At 39.9% G+C, this 16,375-nt stretch overlaps 1 protein-coding gene across 2 annotated transcripts in view; it reads left to right on the forward strand.

Annotated features, from left to right (window-relative positions):
- rhpn2 (rhophilin, Rho GTPase binding protein 2) overlaps positions 1-16,375 on the forward strand; it is a 33,739-nt gene that overhangs the window by 15,010 nt on the left and 2,354 nt on the right. The window contains exons 4-14 of one of the 2 annotated variants that reach the window (XM_034571040.1): positions 3,731-3,806; positions 4,367-4,444; positions 4,986-5,110; positions 5,624-5,790; positions 8,087-8,274; positions 8,445-8,601; positions 10,958-11,077; positions 11,276-11,470; positions 12,257-12,303; positions 14,350-14,496; positions 15,647-15,802. In XM_034571040.1, coding sequence (XP_034426931.1) covers positions 3,731-3,806; positions 4,367-4,444; positions 4,986-5,110; positions 5,624-5,790; positions 8,087-8,274; positions 8,445-8,601; positions 10,958-11,077; positions 11,276-11,470; positions 12,257-12,303; positions 14,350-14,496; positions 15,647-15,802 — 1,456 coding nt within the window. Of the gene's footprint in view, positions 1-3,730; positions 3,807-4,366; positions 4,445-4,985; positions 5,111-5,623; positions 5,791-8,086; positions 8,275-8,444; positions 8,602-10,957; positions 11,078-11,275; positions 11,471-12,256; positions 12,334-14,349; positions 14,497-15,646; positions 15,803-16,375 lie in introns of both variants that reach the window. The other variant, XM_034571030.1, reaches the window with a different exon arrangement.

The following is a 16,375-nucleotide window of genomic DNA, read 5'->3' on the forward strand; positions in this document are numbered from 1 at the left end:
AACAAGAAATATCCTCCTCCATCTCTTATCTTTTATAAAACAAGAAATACTGCTCTGTGGTTGCATGCCTTCACCAACCAGTGCAGGTTCAACCTGTGTACATTTCCAGACTGGTATGAGGTTGCTGTGACCCTTAACCACTCTTTAAGTCAAAATTTAAAGAACTATCCTTCAGGCAGTCTTGAGACGTCATGTTTTGTGAGACCACTGTGACTTTGACCACCTACTTCTAATCAGTTAACCTGGGAGTCCAAGTGAATGTATGTAGCATATTTGAAAGGATTATCTCAGGGCATTACTCAGATAAAGTGTTCACAAGGTAAAAAAGAGTGTTGTTAGGTCACAGTGACCTTGACCTTTAACCCCCCAATTCTACTGAGGTCATCCTTGAAACCAAGTGGATGTTTGTGCCAGATGTGATGAAATTCCCTGTTTGTGTTCCTGACATATCACCTTCACAATATAATGTGAACAAAACGTGTTTTGTGTCCAAAATGAAATTTTTTACCAAATTTGAAGAAAAAGCCTCAAGGTGTTTTTAAGATACCGTGTCTGACAGACAACTGAAAAGCATAATGCCTTTGGCCACTGCCTGTCGCCGGTGTGGAGGCATAATAGCTTTGCATATCAGCCACTAAGAAAAACACAATTAGTTTACTAATGATGAACATGGTAGCAACATCATCACAATCAAACAGCTGTGTCTCTGTACAATCTCAATGTCCCCTGTCACATGGGACCATGGGGACTCGAGTGTGGGAACATTCAGCCTGCTCCGTGCACAGACAACAAACAGGGTGAGAAACTGCCATCACCTGTTCACCCTTGTCTGTTTAAAAGAAAATTAAACATGTGCCGAGTCCAATGGTTTCATGTCACCACATTCACACTACCAGATATACAAAAGGCCATACATACAGGGGCACAGGTAACGTGTACGTGGGAATATCAGATATGTTCAGAAAGTTCTCCCCTGTCATTTCTGAGCAATTGTCTCAGGGATGACGCTGCACGGCCACAATGGAGACTTAGCCTCCTCCTCTCAGCCTGAAACACAACCTCAGTCTTAGCTGCAGAAACAAAAACCTCAGCTCGCCTTTCAAGGCTTTTCCCACCGGGTCAGTCATCCATTGAATAGTGTCCTTCAATAGGTATTTCTCACTCAGACCAGATTTAGCTGGTTTTGGCATGAGGTAATGCAACACAGAGAGCACGTACAGTAAATGTGACTGGTGCAGTACACATGCCGTACGTGAAGTCGGTGAACTACTCTCAGCACCAAATGAAAAAACAGCAGCTAATCTTGCTGAGTTCAATCTTATCAATTATCAAAACAAATACAGAAAGAATATGTTGAACATTATTTTAATGATGTACATTAATCACTGTAACATTAAGTCTTTGACACTCCTGATACCAAACTGTTGTTTCTTCTGTGATTTGTGATGTAGTAAATGTTTGTTCAGTACCTTGTTGTACTGTTCTTGACCTGGACAACAAACTGAACCTCCTCTGGATCAGCATCCAGAAGTGATGACAAATGAAAACAGTCAGATTAAGATATCAGCACCACAGGCGGATTCATTCACTTTATTACTGAGATAGAGTGGAAAGAGTCTTTGGCACTAGAATATGAGATTACATTAGAGAGGTCCTCTGCTTCTGTGAACTATGACAACTGGTTGTTTGTAAGAAAAACAATTTCTTGTTTATGATAAATGGTCAGAGTACAACAGAGTGTTAAAGCCACTTAAAGGGGGAAAAAATTTCAAGTAAAAAGACTGAAAAAAGTCATAATTTAATGAGAAAAAACAGCTCAGGGAATTTGTGCTCACTGAAATTTTACTCCTTCTGGACCTAAATCTTGAACCAATCTCACTGTTTCTTGATAAACTACCAAATTGGAAGAGAACACAGATGTAAAAAATGATACCTTTAAATCTGACCACTACAAAACAGAAGTATGTGGGTTCTCTCTGTGTCCTGATACTAATAATAATGTAATATTCAGAAATCAAATGTATGACTTTTTTCTGGAAATATTACTTTAAAACATTACAACTTTACTTTAATAAAATAATGACTTCAGTCTTTAAAATCTATGACTATTTTCTCATAAAAATTTGACTATTCTCGTAAAACCTTTTTCTCATACTTGAGGATCTCCTTGAAAACAAGATAATACATCTCAAGGAATTAATCCTAATAAAGAATTTCAAACTATTATGACTATATACTTGAAATCTCAGGTTTTTTTTCCTTGAAGGGGCCTTAGTATTCTGTTTTAAGATTGTGACTTCGCGCATTTTGATATTCACTCAAAATCTGAAGTTGTGCAAGATTCTCACTGTAAACCAGAGCTGGGGCTGCACTGTGTGATCGTCTGTTCCATGTCTTGAACACTGACACTTTAAACGGTGGTGGAGGAGGGGCGGGGGGGTGAACTTCTTAGGGGGCTTTTAACATTTCAGATTCCCTACAGAACAGATATCCTCACCCCCTCCTCCTACCCTCTCCCTTAGTCCAAGCCAGAGAAAAGAGCAGTGATCTCATCTACAGGCACTAATGGATCACGCTGCAGCCTCCACCGTGCTCTGTCAGTGTTACTGATGAATGAGGTTTTCTGTGATTCACAGAGCCAGTGTGCCAGAGGAATGCTGCCTTATCATCAAGTGATGAATGAGTGGGAGCAGTTTGGTTTCTGGAGCTTCTGTTGTTGATGTCTTGTGCAGTGAAAACTCTGTGTTTTCATCTCTGATCTCTTATATTTAAAGAGTCGGGGTTATAATAGATTCAGGCTAAGATCATTAATGAATACTTGTGCCGCTGCTGCCCTCATTGTTTTTTGATAACTTAAATGTCCAGAAGCAACCTGGGCATGTTTTTAAGAGCAACACCTCGTTATTCTTCTCTTGGTGGGGGAAGGGCTGTTTTTTTGAATAGACTCTGATCAGTTTATATTTCCTCAGCTCTGATAACAAGCTGAACCTGCTTTCTATCCGTCAGCAGATTGGACCTCCAGGTAACTGCAGCATTACAAATGTTATCACTGCAACTGAGATCAAAACAGAGGGTTAACATGGTGTTTTATGGCACCTTCTGTTTACGGTTTGGTGAGTTTCAATAAAAGAGGGTAAAAAGCCTGTTTTAAAGCTGTGCAGCTTTACAAGACAAGGTGGTGTGTGTGTGTGGGGGCCTCATTCGCCTTTAAATCCTGACCCCTGCAGTGTGTGCAGTGCCTTGCTCGAACAGCACCATCTGTCTAATCCAGACTTACCATGAAACCACACTTAAGATTCAATGAAAACATAAACTTTCTAAAGCCACAAAGCTGTGGCTGATGTGACTAGGCAGATCCCAGAAATGTACACATGATTATGAACTAATATGAATGTCATCAGCATGATATCCATAACCAGGCTTGGTCTATGGTCAAAGGGAGTTTCTGTTGGTGATAGCATGTGCCACACCTCAGAAACTGCTTTTCTTCACCATTAACCTCTTAATGTATCTGTAGACTCATGGTCGATGTTCACAGAATGAGCCTTGCTTAATTGTCGAGGAATCAAAAAAGCACAGCATTGAACTTTTTATCGTGAGGCCCTGCTGTATCACGTGTTTACTGTGTTGTTGTCCTCACTGCCAACACGTCTGTGAGTATTTACCTCATATGCATAAGGATTAAGATGAAATGGTTGGTCATGACTTCTCTTTTTCTTTTTGTGTGCAGGGAAACTGCCAACATCCCCCTCATTGCTCTGGGTCTGAAGGAGACAAAAGAAGTTGACTTCTCTACTCCATTCAAGGTACAGAACAAACCACAGCAGTTTCACCATTCCCTCCTTACAACAGCACAATGTAAAAGTGACTGTATTTATAAAGCTGCTTTTCCAGTCTTATCGACTCAAGCGCTTTACAGTTGCATTCACACACAAATTCATACCCACGCTTCTCTACACACACACACACACACACACACACACACACACACACACACACACACACACACACACACACGAGGATATAGTCATTTCAAAATTCAAGTCTCTTTTCAACATGGATTCAACTGTAAATTTTCCCATTGGCACATTTATGATAATAATCATAATAATAATCATAATAACTTGAATTTACAAAGCGCCTTTCAAGTGTTTTGTGTGTCAGTAGGGACAAAAAGAAAAAAGAAAGTAGTGATGATGCTCAGCAGCCTGTGGTTTGTTGACAGCCATCGTGAGAGGTGTTCTGATGTGTTAATCTTTGAGCAGGTCAATTGTGCTAATGATGGTTCTCACCAGCTGCCTGGATTTCTGTGCAAAGTACAGAAAAGTTTTGTATTGCGATGATGAGTTTATTCTGTTGTTGACAGGACTTTATCTTGGAGCACTACAGTGATGATGGCAACAGTTTTGAAGAAGAGATTGCTGATCTGATGGACCTGCGACAGGTAGCAAACACTCACACCCCCATCTGACAGTATATGTTTACGATTTGTTATTTTGCTCTAGTGATGTTTAGTTTCTTTAGAGACAAATAAAACAAAGCATTTTAGATTGATCATTTCTTCCGAGGGAATTTAAAGAGTGTCATAAATCCAGCAATTAAAAGTTTGCAGTTAAATCACAAAAACAAAAAGATTGTTTTTATTTTCTGAATTATTGAGATAATAATCTAATAATGGTATTTTGTAGTTCACGAAAACGGCTGAAAACAGAAACAATGTCTCACTTTTCTCTGGATCGTTCACAGACCTTGCTGGATTTGCAGCAGTGTGCTGCTTCATTGCTTTGTATTTCTTTAATCGGCACAATTTTCAGAGAAGTAAATCTTAAAGTCGCAGGACTAAAAGTGAAACTATCTAGACAGCTAGGGAAATTATTCTGAGTACAAGGTTTTCAAAATAACTTTTTTGTGATTTGGGTGAACTCAACTGTGACTAATTGGAGTTATTGAGAACTGTATCAGATCGGTTTTCTTTCATGTCGTAGGCTTGCCGAACACCAAGTCGAAACGCTGCTGGAGTGGATCTGTTTGCAAAATACTACAGCCATCTTCCTCTGATGGAGAGCAGATTCTTCTCCCCAAACCGCCCGACTGGCATCTTCTTCACCTGGTACCTTATATAACTATAAAATTAGGTGGAACTATTTAGAATCTATTTCAGCAGGAAATGCAAATAGCATTATAAATTAAGCTGTTCTTTAATGTAGTTGACATGAGCCATTACACGTTTGGGGTTTAATCTGCCCCTGCTGAATTCACTTCATTCAGCAGAGATGGATAAGAGTGAGAAGGTGAGCCTACAGCTTTAAACCCTCACAACCTTCAAATATGGAGGAGAGAAGAAAAAAACAAAGGTTTAAATGCAGAGATAATTCAAACTAGATATGTGTAAATACAGGACATGTAATATGTGTTATTGTTACTGAATATATAGTTTAAAAATGGTTTTTTTCCCTATTTACCTGCTTATCTCCTGATGAACATATTAATTCCAAATGTCATATTCTCTATTACTAGTTGTATCCTTTACATTGTTACCTTCCCCTGCCTTGATTTTATATTGTGTAAAACATTTTGGGCTGGTTTTGATGAGTCAGTGACAGCCCCCTCCTCTTTCCCTCAGGTATGACTCATTCACAGGAGTGCCAGTGTGCCAACAGAACCTGTCACTGGAGAAGGCCAGCATCCTCTTCAACATGGCCGCCCTCTACTCTCAGATCGGAACCCGCAGTGACAGACAGACAATAGTCGGCCTGGAGGAGGCCATCTCTTCCTTCCAGAAAGCTGCAGGTAGGAAGAGATGGGTGTGGTAAACTGGGTTAAAGTGATTATTCCTCTGTTTGAAGTTGTAGTGTCAGACGTTTGAATTAGAAACTTTATTTTCCAAATATTTTGTATCTTGCCAGTTGTATCTGTGATCCCATTCAAAATCTGCTGTCAGTTATACACACAAGAAAAACTGGGAAAAAAGGGCATTGACAGAAACTGTTCAAAAGGAGCACATGATGAGTGATTAGAAAATAGAGAGGAAGCAAAAAGAAGACGGATAATGAACAGTAGTGTCAACCTGTCATCTCAATTGTTTTGTTCTTTTAAATGTTTGGCATGCAAATTAGCTGAACATCACCAGGTGGCCCTTTTTTTTCTGAACAAGAAGCGTTCCTTTCCCTTGGAAACATTTCCGTTTCACCCTAACATCAAAAAAAGCACACACTGTTCTGTGAATGAGTATGAGTGCAAACACAGCCCTATTTTGAAAAACTATATAAGCCTCCACCCTCTGACTTTGGCTACGTGACGGAGAATGAATCCATTTGATGCTTCTCTGGCTTCTTGTCATGTGGCTGCGCTCCAGAAAGTACCAATCATACAAGCTGCTTCCCCAGCTCTCAGAGAGTTCATGAAGCTCAGACGAGTCTTGATAGAATTATGACTTGGCTCGCACGAGGAGTATGGCATTATAATTACAGCTTTGAATGAGCAGGGGGTTTGGTTGTATTGCTTTGATAGTCGTAATTTAGGCTTGTACTTAGTGAAACAGGATGAGGAGCATTGTTACTGGAGTGAAGAGGCATTAGGTGACAGGCATGGACGCTAGCTGTTGAAAGGCTGCCGCAGTGCCCTTCAGCCATTGACACAAAAGCGAGGGGAGGGGCCAGTAGGATATCTCAGAGTCTCAGATGAAGAGTAGTGATTCAGTGCTCTGTTATTAAGTTGTCTACAAGTCTCTGCTGCCAGCTTTTTAATCTGTAAAATAAGAGGGAGGCTCTCTCAGCTGGAATGCTCATGTCTTATTGCTCCCATTAAAAATGAAAAACTAATTGAAGAGGGTTTGTGTTTTGGCTAAATTTTAAAGAAACACACTGACATTGATCCCACTGCTGGCAGTGAGCTTTTCTCCCTGACTGAATACTGTAGTAACTGCAGCAGACCTTCAGAGGGGAAAATGTGGAGATGATCTGACATATGGAATCACATAACTTCTGTGTGGAACCTTCTCAAAACATGTATCATAGTAATATTGTTCATCAACTCAAGGCTATTTTGTACTGTATGTAATGCACGTTTATGTGTAAGCTACCGAAACTACTTAGATGGCAATTAGTTTTCAGTTCCTGTTTTACTACACATAATCGCTAGCTACCTCTGGTGTGGACTTGAGAAGTTAAAGGGTCCTTCAGGCTGGACAAACTATTTACAATCTTCAATATTAATGGTGAAGATGACATTACTGCATTAGATTACAACCATCATTATCATTATTAATTATTGAGGGATGACTGTGATTTACAATGTTATTGAGTTAAATTACAGAGACAGAAAAAGAGGAGAAAAAAACAACAACATAGGGTCATACTAATACGCATTTTACCCTAAATAAAAGCCATTTTAAAATGTTGGATTAGAACGATCAGAGGAATCAAGATTGTCAAAATGTAAGGTAATAAAATGACTTTGCAACATTTAAATGTCAAATGAAAATATCTATGTGAGACATGAGTGTTGCAATAATTAGGCTGAAAAATATTAAATAGTACTACCTTTGTTAAAAAAACAACTGGAAGTTGGTAGGTTTAAGATACATTTTCTAAAATTGTCCGGAGAAATATGTGAATATCCCTACAATTTGTTATATTGTGATCTGGTAAACTATATGTGTTTTAGAATGGATTATTGAGGTATTCAAAAAGATTCACTTCAAATTCACAAAATTAAGTTGTTTGTTGGGATCCACTCTCCATTTAATTATTTTTGCCAAGACAGAAAGCATGAATACAATCTCCCATTCAGCTTTCATCCAAACATCAAACCAATACCCCAAAATACAGATAAATAGAGCATTTCAGCAAGGGAGGTTAATGAGAGATTCTGCTTGAATTATTTGTTTGAAATACATGAGAAAAGAGATTTAATTCCCTACAGGTCTAAAAAACAATCACAAACAAAAATACTGAAGTCTTCTAGAACAAAATGCCATTGATTTGTCTCAGAACATTCCAACTGAATTAAATGAGTGTTAACTATCGTTATTGCTGAGTGGGAATCGTTTTCTTTTGAGTTGTACTGAGGACTCATTCTCTTCCAGGTATCCTGAACCACCTGAAGGAGACCTTCACCCACACCCCCAGCTACGACATGAGTCCAGCCATGCTCAGTATGTTGATCCGCATGATGCTTGCTCAGGCTCAGGAGTGTCTGTTTGAGAAGACTGCACTGCCTGGGATTCGAAACCAGTTCTACTCCCTGATGAAAATGGCCCAGGAGGCTGCAAAGGTATATACCAGCACAGGCAATCACACACTCCTCCCATCTTTAAAGACATTTGTTTTTCATTAGTAGGATGTACTCAAATGTAAAGTGATAATGCCACCACCTTCAGATTCTTCATCTCCACCAGTGCTATTATTGTCCTCTCAGTAACTCTGTCTTCCTTTTCCTGCCAGGTCTCGGAAACTTACGACCAAGTCCATCAGTCCATGATCCAGACGCCAATCAAAGACAATGTCCCATTGTTCTGGTCCACCATGTCGCAAGTCAAAACCAACCACTACCGCTCCATGGCACACTATTTTGTAGCCTCAGCCCTGCTCGACCACCAGTGTAAGTAAACTGTACATGGAGAAATTAAAATCTTATATCAGATTATTTTTCTAAAAGATGATAATGTTGAACTGACAGTTGAAGTGTCACTATGCAAGTATTATTTGTTGGTGATCGCAGACTGAATCCACATCACATAATCTCTGCCTGTGATGAGCACCACTGTCTTAGCAGGACAATGCATAGTAATTTGCATATAGTGTGAACTGCACCTGTTACAAGGTGCTAGATGTTATAGAGAGGTGTGCTCTTCACACACTGTAAACGCTAAACAAGCAACTAGCATCTTCGCAGTAGCTAGAGTATATAACATTGTTTCACATTCACGTAGCTTGTGGTTTGTCAACCTCGGATGGTTTAAATATTATGGCTGATAATCAAAATCTCTGTTCAGAAATTTAATAGGATTTTTACTTTTGGAACCGCTCTGTGAGTTTAGGTTAACAGGTGGATTTTGTGTCTGCAAAGATTTAGTGAATGTAGTCAACCTTTTCCTCCTCTCCATCTGAACACCTGCCGTAACATTTAATGGACTTTCTCTGTGATATCAGTGCCACTGTTGGTTTACAAGGTGTAAAAACACAAGACTCCATCTGCCTGATCTTGAATGCCTTGTAAAACCGGATCCATCTCTTAAACTGCTGTTGTAGGACACCAAGTTGGTCATGTTAAATGGCTGATCTGAGCCACAGCCAGCCACAATGCTATTACATAACAGCTATTTAAGGGACACACACCCCACGGTAAAGAGAGGCTGTGTTTCCAGGAACGCTGCTTAGAGAGAGAGGCCAAGAGAGCTTTAAGGAAATAAGAGACAGTTGGACTCAGTGAAGTGTAAGTACTGTAGACTGCTGGAGAATTACAGTGTGTGGAGCGTCTTAAGGTCGTCTACATGATCAAATGGCAGAGAGAGCTAGTGTGAGAGCCAGAGACTGAGTGAGGGAGGATGTGAAGGATGCTTTTAGAGCTAACAAAAACTCTGCAGTAATAACTGTGGTGGCATTTGTTGCTAATCATTTATCATATTGTTTCATTTCTTGATGGCTTCTCCTTTTTTGGGGTTAACAGTTCACTTCACAACTAATCATTTAAAAGCACTAGATTTGTTGGGTTATTTCCATCCAATAGTTCATAAAATAAACATTTACTTCTGCATATGCATCATCATAAGCATTGTTGTTGGATTCATGTTTTTCTTATTACATATTCACCATTAAAAGTTATGAGAGATTAAACTGAAAACAGAATACAGCAGATAGTCATCAGCTTTACCGTAGATGGTCCTAGTTCTCCTCGGTACTGTGAATGGGACAGGACTGAATAGGGGAACAGTGGAGCGGAGCAGCTTTGAGTTCGGCAGCTCATTAACAGATTCCTGTGTGACTGAGGAGAATAGAGCAATTACCACAGAACTGAAAACGGGGACTAGGCCCAGAAATCGGGACAGAATAAAGGCCACTTCAGTAAACGGGTCAACCACAAACAAACTGCTAAATAAATGCTTCATACGGTCTCTGTGAAACGGACTCGTCAGGCTTCCAGAAAGGTCTGCTGCTTCAGATTTTACAGTTCAATGTGATGAGCCAGGATGTGAAGGCAGTTAAGTTCAACTCAGAACTGAGTCGTCAATATGAGGTAGATAGATAGATTGTTCTCTCTGATAAATATATTAGTTTGTATTTCAGTGCACTTGACTGTATCGAATTATGCACTGTGTGTTTACTGACTTATCTGTAAACAGTTTCCTTTCATACCTCGCAGTGTGTGAGTGTAGTGTTAGCTGTTTGTTTCAGAAAATGTCCTGCATGGTAGATGATTCTCTTTTTTTATCAATTTTAACATTAAACTAGAATGGCACTCAGTAGAGCGCATACTTCTGCCAAGGCCCAACAGGCCTCTTAAATTCAATCAAGCTGCATCAAATAGCACACATTTTAATATTACTCTTCTAAGTATGCCTGAGTTTTTCATCAAGATTTCTTAACAAATTCACAAAATTGTAGAAAAACGCAATGCAATTCTCGCAATGTTATTAACAAGTTTATGGTTCGGCCCTCTTAATAGCTTCCACTTCGAAAGTTAAAGGGCTCTTCCTTGGCCCATTCCCCACCCTCATACAAATTTTGAGAAAATTTGTTCAGTTGCTCTTGCATAATCCTGCTAAGAGACAAACAGCAATCAAATTTGGTGGAGGTAAAAATATATATATTTCTCATTGGCTCCAGCACCTTTGCAACCCTCAAAAGATAAGTGGTATAGATAATATATGGATGAATGGATAAATATATATAATATTTTGTGATATTTGTCATATATATAATATATGATTAATTCTTGGTGTTCTTTGTGTGTGCAGTGGGGCCTAGTGATGATGAGGACCAGCAGGAGAAGACCTTGTCTCAGGTCTATGATCGCCTTCCCGAGGGACGCTCTCCTCTGGACATCCTGAAGAACAAAGAAGAACGTGAGCGCATTGGTAAGAGTGAACACCCAGAGGACAGCTAATGTAAACAGTAGAACACAGCAGAAAGAGTTGCTTTGACACCTGACCTGACTTCCTCTTTATCTCTGTCCGTCCTCGTGGCTGTCCTCCTCATTCTCTTCTTCTCTTCCCCTCTCCCCTGTATCCCTCTCCTCATCCATTTTATAAATACATTTTCCTCCCTCTCTGTAGGCAAAGCACACATCAGACGGGCCATCCTGGGTCACGAAGAGGCTCTGAGGATTTATAGTTTGTGCCACCACTTGACCAAGCTGGAGATCCTGGAGGACATTTTAAGAGCCAGTCACCAGCGCTCGCTCAACAAGTTCAGCGAAAATGAGAACGAGGAAGAATTTACAGACTACACGGAGGCACCCGACATCATCTGTGAGTGTTGAGCTGCGGTGGAGGACGTACTGAAACATTTTACTTATTTTGTAAAACTACAAATAAGTAGACTAAATGTACTCTTTGCATTAGCTTATGTTTGACCCTTACTCTCATTAAAGGAGGCAAGCTCTAATGTTAGCGGCCAGCGCTGCTTGGATCAGTGGACCAATTCCCCTCTCGTTATTGATTACTTTTAAAAATGAAACAAAATGAATATACAATGTTATGCAATGCATTGTGAACAATATAGTGGAGTAATTACCTCAAATAAATCTACTTAGTAAAATGCAGATCCAAAAAAGGAACATAAATACAGTAATGAAGTAAATGTACATCCCACCACTGGTATTAAGGGATTTAAAGAGAGAGCAGCACCACAATCAATATAAACATCCTGTTAAAGTAAACATGAGAAGTGAAGATAGCATCAGGATGATTGTTAACTTTACTTGAGTGACGACTATTCTCTCTGGGGTCAACATAGAAACTGACCAGTCACCTTAGAGTCCCCACAACAAACACTTGACAAATGACACTCAAGTCGAGTTGTTGATGTGTGAGCTCCGTCTCTCAGGAAACAGCTCATAAAAACTCTGCTGTATTGTGAAGCACACCAGCTGCAATCAGATGTGATAAGTGACGTTTGCTTCCAGACACAGATGATGTAATGTTTACACTGTCAACTCCCGGCCCGCCTCTCTGCCGAGCTACTGTTTAAAATGTGGTTGTGACAGTAAACACTGTAGAATGACAGCTTTGTTTTCTCCCCCCTTCTTTCCTTAGCTAAGACAGAGCACAAAGCAGAAATGGAGGTTCCGGCAACCACAAAGGTGAAAGTCACCGACTTTTTCCAGAGGCTGGTATGTGGGTTACTAATCTTCTTCCACTCACAATGCTGTTGTCTTTTTGTACATGTTGGTTGGTTTATTCAGTAAATCATTTGAAATCAAAGTTTTCATGTTTTTAACACCTAGAGTCAATTTGTTGTTATTTCTGAGTACAACCAACCAAGTGTGATACTTGAGGAAGCTTTGGCACGTTTGGTCCTCTCTTCTTCCTAAAGCCTCCTGGACTTCCACCCAGAGCAATAAATGCAAAACTAACACTAACCATGGATACTGGCTTGAACTCTATTTAGGTTATTGTGATATTTATTTAGAGGCAGATGGCAGGAGCTGAAGTTTCCAAATAAAAATCTATCATGAAGTCCTTCCTGCTTATTTGAACTTATCTTAAGCTGGTTTCTGAAATATCCCCAAAGCTTGGGGTTTGATCTCTTTTGGTATGGCTCATACTAAAATGTTTGTTTGGGGTCATATTATTATACTGGACACATATTATGGTGGTGGCTGGGAGAGGGCACTGGCATATTCTGTCAATGGAAGTGGAATCTTCTGTCTGCATCCTCGTAAACTAAACTTGCATACTTGCAATTGAACGTCTTTTTAACACGAGTATAACAATAAAAATAGGCTTCAATCTTAAGACAAACAGGTTTCTAAGCAGACAACTGTTATGGAGGTTAAGGAACAGAGCTTGTTCCCAGGCAGCAGGTGTAAGAATCTCTGAATAACTCCCCCTCTGGTACCTTGCTCTTCATTAACAGTCTCAGCAGCAAGACAGTAATCCCTTGGGATCTGCAGGGCACTGCGAGACTGAACAGATAAATCCTGCACTATCTCTCCATACAACTGCTATGGTGATAATTGAAGTGGTAGGAGAGGCAATGCTGTTTGTCAGGCTTTACTGGAGCAGAGATTTTCCCAGCAGATAAGTATATTAATGCAAGGCAACAGTTGGCTTCAGCAGTCTAAATGGGAACGTAGGATATGTTTGTGATCAGTTCTGTTTAGTGGAGAAGTTATTAGTCAGTATTATACTTTAGAAAATAAATAGATTACTCAATTAAGTAATTTTAAAAGTACAAATATCAAATATTTGTCTTGAAAATGCTTGTTTTCAAACCATTTTAATCTAGAATTGCACTCAGTAGAGCACATACCTCTGCATAGGCCCAACAGTCACCATAAGTTCAATCAAGCCTTATGACTAAGGCTATATTACTTTTCTCAGCTACACATTGGTGGTAGTTACAGGTTTCAAGCCCTATTTGTTACTATACAATGTCTGAAAGAAGCCTACACCCTTATGAAATCACATTTGAATCCACTCGATTTAAATCCATAAGAAATTTCATAAACTCATGGATATTCCTCAAATATATCTACAGTCAAGGTTCACATATAATTCCCGAAGAAATCAAGAAAAATGTTTACACCCCATTTTCAGACGTTAAAGAAAGACAAAAAAAAATCCTGGATCAGAAATTCAACAGGTTCTTCCTGGGGTCATGCCATACCCCATAACAAAATTTCTGTTCTATGATTTATGAGTAATGCTGCTAACTAAATAACCAATACAGACGAACCTCAATCTCCTTGGAGTAGAAAAGAAGATACTTTTCAGTATTTTTTACAGTTTGACAAATTCTTAGACGTCTATTAATGTATACAATACTGCAGGTTCTGTGTATCTACAACTCAACATGTCAAACAAAGTATGTTGGGAATGTTTTTATATGAGTCACTTGGTACACTGAGGCCTCTTTTTTCTCCCCAAAGAAACAGTGACTGTGCCTGTGAGTAATAAAACAGAAAAATCTCTTGTTCACTAAATATAGAAACTTATAAACCAAGAGGATCTGTTGTGTGAGAGTGGTCATTTAAATAAGGTGCATAGTCACGTGACTTTCCTGAACCACCTGTGAAGTGGGGCTGAAATGTACACATATATACAGGTATTATTATGGCGCCTTCACCAAAATGTCAAACCAGTACCCATATTAAACAGTGCATCTCCTTAATCTCTCCTCTCAGGGCCCTCTGTCCGTCTTCTCCGCCAAGCAGCGGTGGACAGCCCCACGGACATTACGACTCCGCCCAGAAGACAGAGACCTGGGTTTCACCCTGAAAGGAGAATCCCCAGTCCAGGTGGTTTCGTTGGACCCGCTATGCCCAGCTGCTGTAGGTTAAACTATCCTCCTTATCTTTCACAGAACAGGGCAAGATTAAGTTTTCTATAATGTATTCAGCTCTTAGTTTCAGTGAATGTCAGTATGGTATAAACATCATGCTCTCTTGCAGAGACTTGAAATCATCACACGCATCATCATTAAATATACAATCAAAGTTCTCTGATGCAGTTTAATTGTCTTTTTGACACTTTTTAACTTAACTATGATTTACTCTCATCTTCATTAACTGATGAACTCATTCAACACAGAGTTTTCATTATGTCCGGGCTGTAATAATAATAATTTAACAAACAGGTTTTTTTTGGAGCAGGGGCCCAGCTCAGTACTCTCCACTGACAAACTTAAACAAAAGCCAGATGCAAAGGTTGTTAAATCTGAACTCTGTGCACCAGCATGAACCAGCAGTGAGTGGAATTTAACAGCTTAAAAAGTCAAGCATGTTTGCATACTGAATATGAAATAAGTTCAAATCACAAAGTCCTATTTGCTCAGAGAACTGTTGATAAATTAAAGTCACTCTCCGAAACCGAAACAGGATTTTGGCCTTTTAAGTGTTTTTGAGCCCCCCCCCCCCCCCCCCCCCCCCCCCCCCTCTTCATCCACTCTGGCAACTAATTGAATTAAGAATCAGAGTATTAACCCAGTCTGACTGCTCATTAAGAGGTGCTGACAATGAGCAGACTCTTATTACGCCCCACAGCCTATGCAGAGAAACAGTCAAGTGGTATTGCATAAGCTTAACTAGGTCAGACTCTTTATAACGTTTAATGCTGCATTCAACAGGATTTATTTTACAACCAACTGATTCTCTAGAGTTGCCGATCCGCCTTCAAGCAAACTCAGATTGAGTTTTTGGACTGAAATAGCTGAGAACGTGTAGATAAGACAGATTTCCCACAGCTATGAAATAATGTTCTCTTGACACTACGAAGTTTTAATTCCCTACTTTGTTTGGGACTAAACCTCAGTGTTTTCTCTGCTGATCCCCTCCACCTCCAGGGTGTTGAAGGAAAGTAGGTGAACCAGTCTTTCAAACAAACCTTCCACTGTAAACATTTACTCTGCGCTGCCACAACATCAGGACTCCTCACTATAACCCTCCTCTCTTTACGCCTCTTCTACCTCAATGTCTTTCTCAGGCCGATGGGCTCAAAGAAGGCGACTACATTATTGCCGTGGGCGAGACTGACTGCAAATGGTTCAGCGTGAGCGAAGTGATGCGGTTGCTGAAGGATGTGGACGAGGAGGGGATCGACATCCAAGTGGTCAGCATGATGGACAGCAATCCTGCCATGGTAGGCCACGCCTTATTTTCTTCCTACTCACTGAGAGAAAAGAGAAAAGTCGTCTCTCAAACAGTGAGAGAGACCAGGAAGAGTTGTTGTATTTATGCAAAGTCATTGGTCGTTTTAATGACAATAATAACGGTGATATTTATAGATATAATTAATGTTATTACTGATAACAGCAGCAATGATAGCAGCACTTGGTAATAATAGTTCAATCAGGAGAGACTTTATCTGAAGAATGAATAAAATATATTGACTTGACAATAAGAAATAAAAGTGATGCTTAGACCCCTTGCGATGCCATCAAGGCTGAAAGGGGGCGCGGCTGCAAAGTATAGGACCCCCTGCTAGGGTCTAGACACTGATGATGGTTTATGGGATCTAGAGAATGTTGAGGATCTGATGAGATGAGATGACTCAGCTGAGCTCGACCAGGGCCCCGGACATGGAGACTAATGGTGACGGGAGGAGGAGGGTTCACAGGGCAGCAAAGACATGATTGTCTGATTGTGATCATGGCATAATCTGATTGGATTACCATAAACAATGGACAGTCAGCTGATTAGAAGAGGCAGGGAG

Source organism: Hippoglossus hippoglossus, chromosome 3 (genome assembly GCF_009819705.1).
Source record: "Hippoglossus hippoglossus isolate fHipHip1 chromosome 3, fHipHip1.pri, whole genome shotgun sequence".
Taxonomy (NCBI): domain Eukaryota; kingdom Metazoa; phylum Chordata; class Actinopteri; order Pleuronectiformes; family Pleuronectidae; genus Hippoglossus; species Hippoglossus hippoglossus.